The 14,573-nt window shown below is 41.8% G+C and overlaps 2 protein-coding genes and 1 long non-coding RNA gene across 14 annotated transcripts in view; 2 read left to right on the top strand and 1 right to left on the bottom strand.

Annotated features, from left to right (window-relative positions):
• LOC126925133 (aladin-like) overlaps positions 1-6,725 on the bottom strand; it is a 31,911-nt gene extending 25,186 nt beyond the window's left edge. The window contains exon 1 of one of the 2 annotated variants that reach the window (XM_050740418.1): positions 6,332-6,725. The gene's annotated coding sequence lies outside the window, so the exon portion shown is untranslated. The remainder of the gene's footprint in view (positions 1-6,331) is intronic. The other variant, XM_050740416.1, reaches the window with a different exon arrangement.
• The window catches only part of LOC126925106 (serine-rich adhesin for platelets-like), a 52,687-nt gene that overhangs the window by 22,578 nt on the left and 15,536 nt on the right, over positions 1-14,573 (top strand). Inside the window, exons 1-3 of one of the 11 annotated variants that reach the window (XM_050740346.1) lie at positions 5,664-6,083; positions 6,158-6,312; positions 14,060-14,386. The exons of 1 other annotated variant lie outside the window; for it this stretch is intronic. In XM_050740346.1, the coding sequence (XP_050596303.1) occupies positions 14,305-14,386 (82 nt within the window). In that variant the 5' untranslated portion in view covers positions 5,664-6,083; positions 6,158-6,312; positions 14,060-14,304. Of the gene's footprint in view, positions 1-5,663; positions 6,313-9,600; positions 9,835-11,884; positions 13,476-13,957; positions 14,387-14,573 lie in introns of those variants that run through there. 9 more of the 11 variants (XM_050740345.1, XM_050740342.1, XM_050740344.1 and 6 more) reach the window with 9 other exon arrangements.
• LOC126925189 (uncharacterized) lies at positions 6,800-8,841 on the top strand. Its single transcript, XR_007713834.1, has 2 exons — positions 6,800-8,345; positions 8,686-8,841. It is a non-coding gene; the product is annotated as an uncharacterized LOC126925189 (long non-coding RNA).

Here is a 14,573-nt window from a genome sequence, read left to right as displayed (position 1 = left end):
ACTATATCGAACGATGAAAATAAAGATGATCTTTCTCCGTTTGCGAAACGACCGAACCAAATTTTTCATTCTCTAATTAAAAAATAGAGAGAAAGAAATAAGAAAGCAATAAGTGGCAGAGGAAAGAAAATATAGGTTCTCTCTCTCTCTCTCTATCTTTTTCTCTTTTTTTTTAACCGCGCAGTCGCTTTTCCATTTTCCATCGATGATACGATTCTAGGCCGTAGACACGAATTCGAAACACTGCACCCGGCAACAGATTTCAACCGGCTCTATTTGTCACGTTTTATCGACCGATAATTTATTTCGCTAGCTGGCTAATCGTGTGCGGCTTCCTTTTTTTCCAAACGAGAAATAACTCTGGCAGTTTGGTCGAGCGGTGCGGGGAACTCGAGCGATTGAGAAACGATTTTTCGCCTAAGTTGGTCGATTAAACGCGAAACCGTGTTAGGACTCTTAGCTGTGATCCAATAATTGCTGTTGTATAGATATAGACTCTTGATTCGTCGTTTAACGAAGCTTGACCGAATATTTTTCGAAATAGTTTAAAATATCTTGATAGCGAATAACGGCGCCATCGTTATAACTACCGCTATTTCAGCTCAACAATAGCACTAATCTGTCGATATTTTCGCAATTTCAGAAATAAGGCTGGATCTTAATATCACGTTGAAAGAGTAATCGAGCTACGTCTAAAATGAAATTTTGGTATGGAAGAAAAATACTCGAATCGTTGGTACTACTGTAGCAAGAAATTCAAAGTCGAATTTTTTTCTATTACTGACGAATATTTAATATCGTTATAATCTGTAAAATAAGATCGATATTAGGTACGTACGAGTTCCATTTCTTCAGTTTCGTTCGTAAACGCGTAAAATCGTATAAACATCCGTAGTTTCGCTGTATGACTCGTGGACGAGAGCGTAATCACGATATAACGTACTGTTTTTAATAGAGACGCATCGAGAAGCAAAGGATCCTGGAGAGAATAAATTATCGCGTCCAAAATATCGGTGATCTCTGGCGACGAGTTACTCCGTGCTTTCCAGATAATAAAATTAACGTTTCCATTATTTTTATCGCGACACGCCGTTGTTTAAAACGTAGCGCTTAATTCACGAGATATTTAGTTTCAGGAGTGGAAGCATTTTACTACCCACTTTTCGTTCAGAGGAGGCGCGCTTTTATCGCGTCGTTTTTGACACGCGTCCATAAACCGATTAAATATTTTCTAATACCAATGTCGATAAGCGAACGAGTGCATGTTACACGGATCAGCGATTTTAGCAAGCTCTTAAACGCTCGTAGAAGGATGTTCATCGCGAGTACGTACGAGTCTTAAGATTATCGCTATACCTGTTAGTCGTTGGAAAGACTTATAAAACGTACGTTACGTTCCGTCAAATTCGATCGATCAACGATAGCAGCGATGATATTAGGTTGTCCGAAAAGTGTCTTTCTTTTACAACGATGCGCCTTTATGCAAACGCGAAACCTAATCCGTCGAACGTTGCGGTCTTTGTTTCGATAGAACAAAATGGATCATACGTGATTGGACAAAATAATATAAAACGGAAAATGGGAAACTTTTCGGACGACCTTAATATATTTCGCTATTTACGTACCAGTACTACATGTACGTGCCAGTACCGGTGCCTGGTGTATCTATAAGGTTTCTCACGAAAGTATTCCAACGCTCGTAGATACTTTTTGCGATTACAATGGCTGTTACCCGCGACATCGTCCGATAGATTTACTATTTTCCAATTTTTCTATTTACCGTGTGGTCTAATGACCAGATATTTACCTTTGGTATCGTAACGTTGCTGGTTTTACAGCAAGAAGGAATTGATACGTATCGATTTCCCGAATTTCCGGATCCGAATAAATCGACGTACGATTCGATCGGTTATCGCGAAGGAAAGTTTAGCAGGAAACTGCAACCTTTTGAACGTAGAAGGCAGGTCGTCGGTGGAAATGACGGAAACGCAGGGTGTACACCGCTCTGTTGAAAAAGTTGGTAGTATGATTTTTTTACCGTCGTCTCGGCGACGCTGCGGCGAACTGGTCGGGCGAGGAGTGCAGTTTGTAGCCTTATCTATAAGCGGATTAAATTTCGTGAGCCTACGATGAGCCGTTTGGCAACTCGCGACAATATCTTTGGTATTCCCCGTATTGTTTTTAAAGCGTCTTTTGAAACGTCTTTCGAAACGAAAGAACAAGACGAAACTCGGAAAAAAAAGGGACCGAGGCGGTTGATACGCTGAAAGTATGGAGAGAGCGCCATAAAGCCAGTAACCATTTGCAAATGGGTGAAAAGGTTTCAGGAAGAAAGACGAAGCTCGCGAGAGTCCACCTCGCTCACTGATCGCCGAACAACGATCTGGTATCGCCTTAGGAAGCGTACGTTCGATTCTAAAAGATTATTCGGAAATGTAAAAGCTTGGCGATACACCGCGGTTTGCCGATGCGATTCCAAGAACTTTTTAAACGAAGTAGGACGTACGCGCCAACTCTGATCTCCGTAGTCTCGCGCCGTTTTACGGATTTGATGGATCGAGGTTGCCAAGTAATATCATCGGGCTTTCGATCTTTTAGTTCGAGACCAAAGCTAAACGTAGGACAGACGCGTGACGTTTGGAAATTTCATTGGTGCTGCGAATTTTGTCAAAAATCTGTCTTACTCGCGATTAAACCTTGTCGTTAGAAAGAACCGCAATATATGGTCGTACACAATGCACGGATAGAACCGCGTTAAGACGAGAGTTAAAGTTACGCAAAATTTGTCCGCGATAGTCGTTCGAATACTTTCGTGAGCTACCGTAGCTATGAAAATAAGTTAGTGTCTGGATAATTTGAAAGGGGTAGCGCATAATGTATGTACGGTATATAGTACACGGTGCGGAATACGTCGTAGAGTATAAGGTAACTCGACTCGTTGTTCGCTCGTCGATCGGTTCGGCTGCGCAGCCGCACTTTCCTTCCGCTATAGCACGTTCAATCCCCGTCTCCGCGTCTCAGCGCCGACATCGCCACTGCTATATTCTCCAACGACCACCCTTCGCTTAGGTCAGTGAAATTTTAATTGGGGATTCGTTTCGACCGTGCAAAATTCCTTCGGCTGACGATATTCTCTCGTTATTTTTTCATGGAGTTCGTTACGGCGTCTGCCGCGTCATTTCCGATTAGCTAAACGTTACAATACGAAAAGATTTGCTTTGATCGATTCGTCTCCCTTTTTTCGATCGACGAACTTTGTTTTATTCGTTAATCGTTATTTGATATCTTTTTACTATTATATATAATGATACCACGTTAATGGATCGTAATACGAATTACAGACGATTTCCGTTAACGATGTAGCAATTACGAAGCAAATACTTAATAATATTTGCAAGGTATATCTCTGGCTTTTAATTGCGAGCCCAACGAAAGCCCTTCGAGAACCATTAGCAAACTACAATGGGCCGTAACAACTATACCGTCCACGACAATCCCGTTCGTTACGACGTATTACATCGTTAATCGATAACGATGCCACGCGTTTATAAAATCCTTCGTAGATGGATTGATTCGCTCGATACCGCAAACAGAGCGGCGACTTGTACGAAACGAGTTTACTAAAACAATCGTTCGGATTATTATGAATAGGGCGCAATCGTATCGAACGAATCGAAAATTTGTAAAGGAAATAACCGATTTTTTAAATAAATACGTAACTTCTTGGAAATGGAAGGAACGAAGGTAACGGTCGAGCAACAGCCGCGCAAACGCGAGAACGAAATATTTTCGTTTTTTAATGACCTAAAACTTTTACTTTTAATACCTTTGATACTGTATTGTACGAAACGCGTTACGGAATTGCAAAGGGAGAAGAAAAGAAGAGGCAAAGGAAAAAGGAATTTCTCGTCTAAAAAAAAAGTGTTGCAACTGATCAAAGAGGCTGGAGGTAGAGGCCTGCTCGTTGACATCGAAGTTTCACCGTAACGTTATAATCGAATAACGCGTGCACGGGGATCAAGTTAAACGGATTATTGTTCCTTTACCCCGTGAAATCTTGGATGCGACACGAAACAGGCGATTTGCGTGCATGTGCAACCAGGGGGAATTATATTTCACGGTTCTATTCTTCGCGTTAATTATAAAGCGAAAGCTCCTTCGTTCGCTGATGTAAACTGCTAATTTAAATTCGATAAATTTCTTGGAATTTCGTTAGCGGTAAATTTTATCGATAAAAATTAACGAGCAAATATATATGTATACCGCGACGTGGATATCTTGCGTAATTACGTCAAATTTACGATCTAACGATCCCGTTATAGCTACTATATAATACCAATAAAAATATTAATAATAGGCAATACTATCTACGTTTTATTTCCCTTTTATTCTCTCTTTATTCTTTCTCTCTATCTATCTATCTATCTATGATAAATAGCCACGCAGCCACGAATCCGTTGTTCATCCGATTCACGATGCGTGGTATATCGTTATCGACTATCCGTGACAATCGTGCATTCCATTGCTAATAAAATAATTACACGGCTAAGGGATTGGAGGGGAGCCGTGGCTCTCGAGCCACCCTGTACATCGACTCTCGGTCATAGACACGCAGTTCGCCTGGCGACAGGCGGCGACTTGCGCAGATCCACGAGCGAAAAGCACGAGTGCTCAACCGGAATCACGTATGCAGCGAGGGTGTTGCCCGAGCAGCTGGAAGGTCGTAAGGGAGATAGCCAGATGGTGAGAGAAAGGACGAAACCCGCAAGAGGCGAGAAAAGTAGAACGAAGGAGAATAGGAAGGACGACGAATGGAAATAAACGAGAATAAGTGAAATAATAAGGTGCAAGGGTGAAGAAGATCGTTCGTAACAGAGACGGAGGTACTTTCTTTTGTTGCTTTGGATTGGGAAGGGAAGGAATTTTGCTGAAACATACGAATATATATGTATGACGGGGGGAAAGGGTAGATGATAAATTATATGGCAGAAATTTTTATATCGTCCGGACGGAAAGAGGATGGCGTTTCGCTAAATAAAAAGGCGTAGGCGAGGAAAGGAAGGATGAAAGGGGCGATTTTTGATGGATTTGAGTTTCGAGAGGAAGATATTTTGCTGAAAGTGAAAACGGACGACGACGGTGAAAGCAGCGGAACGATAAGGGAGACGAATCGTATAGAGTGGAAAAGGTGAATCGTGGTTCCTTCGGATCGGAAGAGGAAGACGTTCCATCGAAATTACGAACAATGACAAATATCGGCGAGAGAAAAAGCAGACTAACGCGATTAAAAGACCATAAGGTTTTACAGACTCGAGGAACGAGACAAATCTCTGTCCAGGTTCTCAGCTTCTTTGAGCTCGTTGATAAAAATATATAAATTTGCATGGAACGAATAATTTGTTTGGAAAGAAGATGGAAGCGAGGCGGAAAACGCGTAAAAAGCGACGGAACGTTGCGCGACGAAGACGAATAGCAGAAGGTTGCGAGGTAGCGAGGAACGAGGAAATGGAAAGTGGTAACAAGACGGAAGCAAGGAATCGAGCATCGACGAAACGACGAAGAGAGAAAGGGGTTGATGGTGGGGTAGACTGGAAAGCGTGCGCACAAGGGTGACTGGCAGAGGGCGATGCAAAATCGTTCCGGCTGCACAGTCGCAGGAAAATCGAAGCTAACCGCCAGTGTGTCGCACACCAGCTCGGCGTACGCTCTCGTTTCTTTCATCTTGCTCGCGTGTTTTCGTGTTGAGAGGAACGAGCGCGCGGAGCCATGCTGCTGGACGCTGGTTGAGCCGCGATCTCCGTCGAGTCGTGTGGAAAAATATCAGTCGACGAAGTCGTTTGCACGTGGACACTGTGTTTTCTTAATAATCCGTGGTCGTGGAGAAAACGATCGATATAGCCGTTCCACGGAAATATGTATTCCGAGTCTTTGAAAGATGGTTTAGAGAAAGGGTGAACGACGGGGTTCGACGAGCTCTCGTCATAGGGGATTCTTTTGCGTTCGACAGTTTCTTTACTTTCCTTTAGAGTCGATCGATGGATCGAGTGGATTAAATATCGTTCGTTTCGTCGAATACCTGTTACGTACGTGCGACCGTCGAATCGGCGAGTTCGAAGTCGATACAGACGACGACATTTTGATCGCAGACGAATTTCAGACGGCGTATAAGGCCGAATGACCCCTACGACGGAGCAAGGCAGAAGGAAGTTCGAACGAGTAACTTTGTAACGATTATTCGCGATTTGTATATCGCGTGCGATGCTTTTTAAAAAATCTTTGCCACACTCGGAAGAAACTTTGACTTAGATACAGGTAAAGAATCAAGACGTACCAAATTTCGATGGTGCGAAATTTCAATTCCTGTTTTTATTTTCGGACGGAGACACGGTTTTTCCGTAATTTGATCTATATACGAATCGTCGTATAGAAAATTGGCCATAGGTTCTATTTAGTCGCGAGATCGTTCTTTAAAATTTTTCCTTTTTTAAAGATTCAGCATTCGCACTTTTCATTTTCGATTTATATCCTCGCAAATTATATTTTATATCGCGCCATCGTTTCACGAGCGTCGCAGTGTCTTTGTTTTCAAAGTCGCTTTAAAACATTCCGCGTAATAATTTCGTTGTATGTTCAACGTCTTACGATAATTTCGGTAGAACATGAGTTGGAATTTTGCGAAAATGAGTCGTCGATGGAGACGCATCGGTCGGAATTAACGAGTAAACGGAGAAGTTAGCTCGCGAAGCGACGAACTGATACTGTCGTTCGTTGCCTCGGTGTCTCGCGAGACACGGCGAGGAGGTAGGCGAAACGTGTTTCGCGCGATTGCATTACACGACGCAATGTCCGCAGACCCGACAAGAGGCGTGTCAGCAAAGTCCGAGACTAATTATCGCTAGTGGAATCCTCGATAGAGTTATAAGCTGTCCCCGGCGAATGACGGACGATCCTACTTCCACCGATTTTCGAAGAAATTGAACTTGCGAAAGAAATCGAAGCCGATGGATTTCTCTCGAGTCTTTCTTTCAAACTTTCTACCAAATAAGTAGCGACGAAATTATTCTTCGTCGTTTGCATGCTTTTCCTTAACACGGACCATCGACCGGTTCGTTTTAACGTGTCGTTATCTCGATCGATGCATCGAATCTATACGCGTATTTGCCTTCTATCTTCCCCACGCTAAATGCAGCCACGTTGCAGTCCAATTATTTACGTCGCGTGAAAATTAACGTTATTTCGCTTTATACCATTTACGTATCCATAGCGCGCTAAATAAGTCGTCGATACCATCGTTATTTTTCTTTCGAAAGATTTTCGATATCCAGCCCGATATCGAATCCGAGATTCAAAGTATGAAAAACAGATAATCCCGTGATAATCGTTCGTAGGTCTGCGTAAGAGGATTCCGTTATGTTCCACGTTCCGGTGAATCGAGTGACCCGCGTTGAATTTAAGCCCTACGTTTCAAGATAACACGCTGCTGGAAACGAACGTGTTCGTTATCTCCGGCTACGTAAGAGGTCGCTATCGTTTTCCTATCCATTTTCACCCGATACATCTCGTTTTTACTTTTTCACGCGCCAAACGTACCTATTAACTAAATTCGCGCCTAAGATCTTTTGTTCTTGCGTTTTATTAAAAAAAATCTTCCAATTTTTTTTTTCTTTTTTTCTTTTTTTTCTTCAAACTTTGTTACTCGACGTCGTGAATCATCGACCACCGTGGTATTTGCGTGACTACTTTACGAGTTTAAAATTAGAAAATATATTGCAGAAACAGCTAAAAGTATGGTAGCATTTGTAGAAGGTTATATAACTGTTGGAGTAGCTTAACGTTGATTCGCGCAGTTTAAAACTGATGACTTTTCTTGCGAGAACAGCGGTAAATTATCGCGAGGCTCGATCAAAGATTTCGATGATAAAGTTCGTTATCGGAGAGATTTTTTGGAAATAATCTAGACGCACGCACAGAGGTGACAGAGTCTGAAAGTCTTTCCGAGTATTTCTATGCTTGGTCGAAATAGAAAAAACGTGTTTGCTCGTGAACGAAGAAGACGGGCGAGCTGTTCCGTACGCTGTTCGATGCGAAGGAAACGAAGATAGGAACCGAGACGATCGATAAAAGCGCCGGTGCACCGGCATGCATCAAATATGATCGTGCACCAACTGTCCGAACGACCGTAACTCTTACACAGGTTGCGCGAAAATGTGTCGTCGGTATAGATTTCGCCGTGGTGGAGGAAAGCGGTTCGAGGTGGTTTCATTTTCAAAGGATCAAGGGAAAATTGTTTTATAATAGGCGCGACCAGCTTACGGTCGGTTTCCGTTAGGATTCCATTCGAGGGAGTAAGTAAAACGCGTTTAATAAACCGCGCGAATATACGTAAGAAACCGTATAAGAAGAGACCGAAGCGTAATTAATCCTGAAATTTCCGTTCGTTCCAGTGTATCGAAGCATTCGTTCCGTGTAACATCGTAACTTTTATCGCGTAGTATTTAAAATTTATCCGGCTCTCTGCACCATCTATGACTTTTCGTTCGTACGGTACAACATAAATTTCGCGTCGAGATAAGTGAATTCGATCGTTGGAATAAACAAAGTTGAGATAAGCGGAGTGCTATTGTTACACACAGTGGTTTTCTGTTTCATTATCGATTTTCAATGATCTATCGTTTCTTGCTTAAGCTTCGATAGGCGTGAATTCGAGGAAAGATTTTCATAAAAAAAGGTAATAAAATGGTTCGTGAAAAGGATTCTGGATACAAGGATCCGCGAAAGATCGTTTTCGCGGTTGTTCCGATAAAGCTTAAAAAAAAAAAAAAAAAAAAGAAAGAAAGAAAACTAATTGCCTCTTATTATTAGATATATTTAAGGAACGATCAAACGATGAAACGATTTATCGAATAATCGATCTATAAATATCAACGATATTAAAATAAATCAATGGTGCGTTCCAAATACACGAGTGTATTTCCATACGAAAAAGAACAAGGCAAGGCACGGAATGTAGCAATGGACGCGGTCAATCACCGATTCATCCCTGAGTATAGTAATTTTTGGCAGGAGTTTCGGGCTTTCGACACTTGGCTCGTCGATTCCCATCCACGTGTTCTCTCTTTTGCAACTTTATTCGCACGGATATCGGCGCTCGCCTGTCCGTTCAGTAATTGACCTATTTGCGCGATTCTCCCGCGTACTCGAACAATCGTCGTTACCGTCAATAGCGTTCTTCGCGCGTACTTTCGACGATACGATCGTTGCTCGTGCTAAGGGGCACGGTATAACGACGTATATATTGCCCGTCGGCTTATTTGTTCTTCCTCCGAAAGACGTTTCGTTCTTCGTTGCCTTTCGATGTTTCTACCACGTTGTGACACGTTTATAGACTAGCAGGTTCGTAACGCCCAAGTTTGCAACAAGGATCGAGAAATTTCTAAGAACTGGTTCGAACCGTTCTACGCTATCGTTTATAAATAGACACTTTGGTTCGTTCGTAATAAACGGTATCCGAATTCGATCGAAGCGGGCAAATTAACGACGAATCGATTATTTTTGACAGGATGTATTTACGCTATCGTGCAACGAGTATTTACAACGGCGCTATCGTCGTTATATCGGTAAAATCTTAAACGGATTTCAAAATGTATACAACGGTTGCGAAATATTTATTGGAAACGCGTGTACGGTTGACGAAACTCGTCCAAATAATACGACTGTTCGTTATTCTCTGTATTCGTAAGTGACAGCGTGTGCGGATACATCGTGCGGATTTAACGTTACTATTCTCATTAACCTATCGATAAAATGCAATGATACAGCTCTTCGCTTCGGAAGGTACGTTCGCCTTGACTTTTCGAATAGTATTTTTTGGCTGCTCGATCGTGTTCGCTTCGTTCTATTACTTGACGGAATCTTCGTCTCCGTGATCTTTAATTTTTGAATCGTAAGACAGATTAAAAAGATCGCGTCTAAATCGATAGAAAGATTCGCGGCGTTGATATATCGTCGGTGCGTTTTTTAAGATAAGCTTCGCAGTGTCGAAGCTTTTCAGCCTGTGACGATAAAAGGCGATGCGCTTGTAACATAAATCAAGTTTGTCTAGTCGGTAATTACGGCCATTGCGTAAAAATGGCCGTAAAGAATCGTAACGGATCGATCGTGTATGCCGATTAAAGATGGCGAAACGAAGCGCGAGAGGCGAAACGTCACCTCTTCGTTTCTAAACTTTCTGCCAGTGTTTTGCTCGCAGATTTCGATCGCTGATTAAATTTGCTTCGTTGTAAGAATTATATCGCTGATCTCGTCCTCGACAGATATCGTAACGTTACGCGGTTTTCGACGATCGTTAGTTTTGATTTTGATAGATCGTTGATTTCGTTCGATCGATGATGCGGAGATGGTTCGAAATTGTATCGTTCGAAATCGTATTGTAACTCGAGTTTCTTTAAAACTCTTCGCTCGCCTCGAGTGTCCTCTATTTTCTTTTTCTCGCTTTATTCGGATATATTCAAACGTGTTCTCGTTATGGAAATTATACCGTTGAACGAATTATAATTTGAATTTACTCGGAATAATCTCTTTCGTTCTTCGTTTTTCGTTTCAGAGAAATAAATAACAAACGAAAAAGAAAGTAAATAAATTAAACGTACATCGGCGAGGGAATTTTTTTACAAAGCGTTTCCCCTTTTAATACGAAATTGTATTAGCATCTTTGCTAGAATATTCTAGATATAGAAATTTGCCTTTCGGTGAAATATCTTTCGCGCCATAACAGCCATAACAGCCATAACAGCCATAACAGCCATAACAGCCACGGTGATCATACATATAACATATAATAAAGTTAAATTTCGGTTTAAACTTGAAACTTGAAAATTAAACAGTTTTCAACGGCGCGAGTGATTTCGACGATATCGTCGGAAAAAATGTACGCAATCGCGATATAATATTTCGCCTAGGAATTAAATTATCGCGTGGCCGCCGACGTTTTAATAGATGCAGACGGATGAAATAAAATCGAAGTAACACGGATACGCCTACTTTCGTTTACGTATTTAATTCGCGAACCGCGTCCTCGCGCTATGACAGGTTTAAGGAGATCGGAACGTACAATTCCTGTTAAAGAATATCGTTATTCCCCTACGATGTACCTAGATGATAGACCGTTTAAATATAAACGATCTTAATGTACAATTTACGTACACCCACAGCTTCTATTTCACCGTTAATAAAGTCGAGCATTTGTCGAGTAACTGACAAACGCAAGGGTGTTTTATATAACGCGACAATGTAATGACGCAACAACCTACTTGGCATCTGTATCGGATCGTACTATAAATTTCCGAATTTCACAGCTTTATTTTTACTCGAAACGTATCGTTTCCGGTGTATAATCCGTCTTACGATCGACCGTTCGAACTTTGTAACCGTTTTCACCTATACGTTCGATACTTTGTTTTGTTTTCGAAAACAAAGTATCGGTATAAACACAGATACGTAGAAACGTTAGCTGAGAATTATCTCGCCTTGGAGATCGTCTGGGGTCGAACGCATCAACAAAACGTAACCGATCTTTTTAACGTTTCCGTTAGGAAAACGAGTATATGTGTACAGCTTCGGGATGTCGAAGTTTCACATGGCGAATTAATTTAATTTAATTGGCAATGGTTGTCAAGCGTGAAAGAAAATGGCTGTTACGATGCGTATAAGCGGACGAACATAGGCGTTCAAAGTGCTTTCTATTTGTTGCTCAAAATACCCCGAGTGACCCCAGTACGTTGAACCTACAGATCCGATTAACACGTACGTAGCTGGTTTTGCTGTAAAATCAGAAATTACGAAACATCTACATCTTGTATCGTGAAAGTAGGCCACGGCTTCTGCGATATTTTATAATTAGATACGTTAGAGAAAAGTAGAAATTAGAATATCGCTAATTGGAAAACTTGCTCCAATCGAGCAGATACTTTTTTTTCGATTTTCAAACTGGCACGACGCAAAACTCGTAAACGTTACAACGGTGTCTACGTAATAGTCGCGAGTGTGTCGCGATTCGTACAAAAGGAGGGCAAGGGATACAATTTTATAGATTTATTCTCTTCGACTTGAACCGTAGTAAGATCCAGAAACTTTGCCCGAGTTTTACGTTCGCGATAGTTTGGTTGTTCGAGGACGATGACGAGGGAATATCGTAGAAAATATCAGAGGGCCAGATATTCTGAAAAGGCGCGACAAAGTCTAGCGAAAAGAGGTCGTAGAAAAAGTTGATCGTCTTTCAAGAGTATTCGAAAATAACGAAATACGCGTCGAAAATCTCGTTGTTATCGATACGTGTAATTTTTTCGTTTTTGATCGTATGCCGACGATCGGGATCGGACTGCGGATTTTTATGTATTTGCGCGTTGTTCGAAGATGCAAAAATATGCACCATGATTTATACGACGTGAAACGCAGAAAATTTCATTTTTTTCATAGGTGAAGCGAATTTCTAACCAAGTTCTACTTTTTTAATCGTGTCCGTACAAAAATGTTGCGCAACGATCTGATTGAAAGCTAACGCGGGATCGAGGCATAAAGCGTGCGACGATCGCGGCAGGTCGAAGAATTCCTCTAACAAATTAACGTCGCTGTCGCAGATTACTTTCCGTTTTTCTATTAGAACGGAGAGGGACGTAGCCGTAAATAGCATGGCGGAGATCTGTCGGATAAATAGCACCTTCGATAAGAAGGTTAAAGATAGAAATCATTCGTCTTCCGAAGCAAAGTCTTGAAATTCTGAAATTCCTCCTAGAAATTCCAAACACCTCTCCCTCCGAAGACCCTGCTACTGATTTCTCGTTAACGATTCCCATCCTATTTCTCGTATCGGCGATACGGCGTACCACAGACGGACAGAGAGAGAGACCGAGAATCGATGTTGAGCGGCACGATTAGCAGCATCGGCGGTGAACGTTGGTTCTCGCCCGTTTTCTATTCTAATTCCGTTGCTATTCTAATCCACGACCGTCGGCCAATGAGCTACGTCCGCCAGCTAGTAAACCATTCTCTCTCTCTCTCTCTCTCTCCTCTTTCTCGCTCTTTTTCTCTCTCGTTTGTCCCCTGATCCCTCTGTACCCCCGTTCCTCGCGTCAACCGCAGTCGTTCTCGAGGCATCGCGTGCACCAGATTATTCAGTTGCATCCTCCTTTTATTTGGCGCGTTTTATCAGTGCCGTTCACGTTTCTAAACTCGTTTGTAAAGCCGTTGCTAAAGCCGTTTCTGAACCGATAACGTCCGATAGAGAAGAAATCGCAACGAGGGTTATCGTGCGTCGTCGTAGACACCCTTAAACCTTTTACGCTGCGACCTTCGATTATAATCGAGCACTTTGCTGTTTGCCGCCAGATTCGACTTTGCGTGCCACGTGCTGTTCGATTTCTTCTTCTTTTTATTCTTCTTCTTCTTCTTCTTCTTCTTCTTCTTTTTCTTCTCCCTCTGTGAGCATCGACTTTGATATGGATTATATATACGTACATACGCTATAGAAATCTAGGAATTTCTTATTCTTTGCGCTTTTTCGAATCTTTTTTTATACGATTTATCGACCGCTCGAGCGTCATCTTGCGGCGAAACTTTTTGCAAACAAAAATTATGTTTGGCAAGTAACAAAGTTTTATTTCTAGACCGTAGTTCTCTTCTGTCTTTTATTTTTTGTTGCTAAAAAGCAAATTAAAGAAAAATTTGCGCTTTATCGATGTCGCCTAAAGTGGCGCCAGCGGTATGTAAAGGGTTAAAAATATCAGCCTAGACTCGAGTTCAGTTCGGACTTCTTAGAAACCTTTTTCGTCGAAAGCCTGTCGAGACGAAGAAAATTGCTGTCCATGCGTAACGTGGTTAATTTCAAATCGATAACAAGAGATTAACGAGATATATAATCCAAGTAAAATTAGACGAGTAATTAGAAATTTTTGTCCGATAGTGATATATATAGATATGCGATATAATATATAAGAAAATGAACGCAGAGAAACGAAAATTTTCTCTGCTCGTGGTAAAATGAAAATTTGTAAAAAATAATCAGAGAGATCGATTAGGCACCCCGTAAAGGTTAAGAGGATCGAACGATAGACGAATCTTTAAGCTTTTGCCACTTTTTCTGTCGTCAAGAAGAAGAGAAGGAGTTTAAGGTGAAGGGGAGAAAAAATGCAAAGGAATGTGAAATCGGAGTGAAAGACCAGCGAGTGACTGACCGGTGGTGTATATACGCTGGAAAACAAGGGTCGAAGGAAAGGAGGATTTCGCGAGCAAGGAGACGGCCAGGGAGAGATGCAGTGGCGTCGACAGCGAAAGGTTATCCACGTGATCGGCTCCTCCAAACACGTTCTACTTTTAGCGAGGTACCAAGACGGTACGGAAACCCTGTCGAACAGACTGATCATGGTTCTTAGCGGACAGTTTTCGCTGTAGCTTTTTTATTATTTTCCGCACCTTTTTAAAAGCAAATCAAATGTTCGATGAAACGCGTTCGACCGACGTCGTTGGTGAAATTTGCTGATAATTCGTATGTCGCGAGTTACGAGTTGTTGCCGCGATAC

The sequence above is a fragment of the Bombus affinis genome, chromosome 15 (genome assembly GCF_024516045.1).
Source record: "Bombus affinis isolate iyBomAffi1 chromosome 15, iyBomAffi1.2, whole genome shotgun sequence".
In the NCBI taxonomy this organism is placed as follows: Eukaryota; Metazoa; Arthropoda; class Insecta; order Hymenoptera; family Apidae; genus Bombus; species Bombus affinis.
Note: the sequence above shows the minus strand (reverse complement) of the source record. Positions and strands in the feature narration are given on the sequence as shown.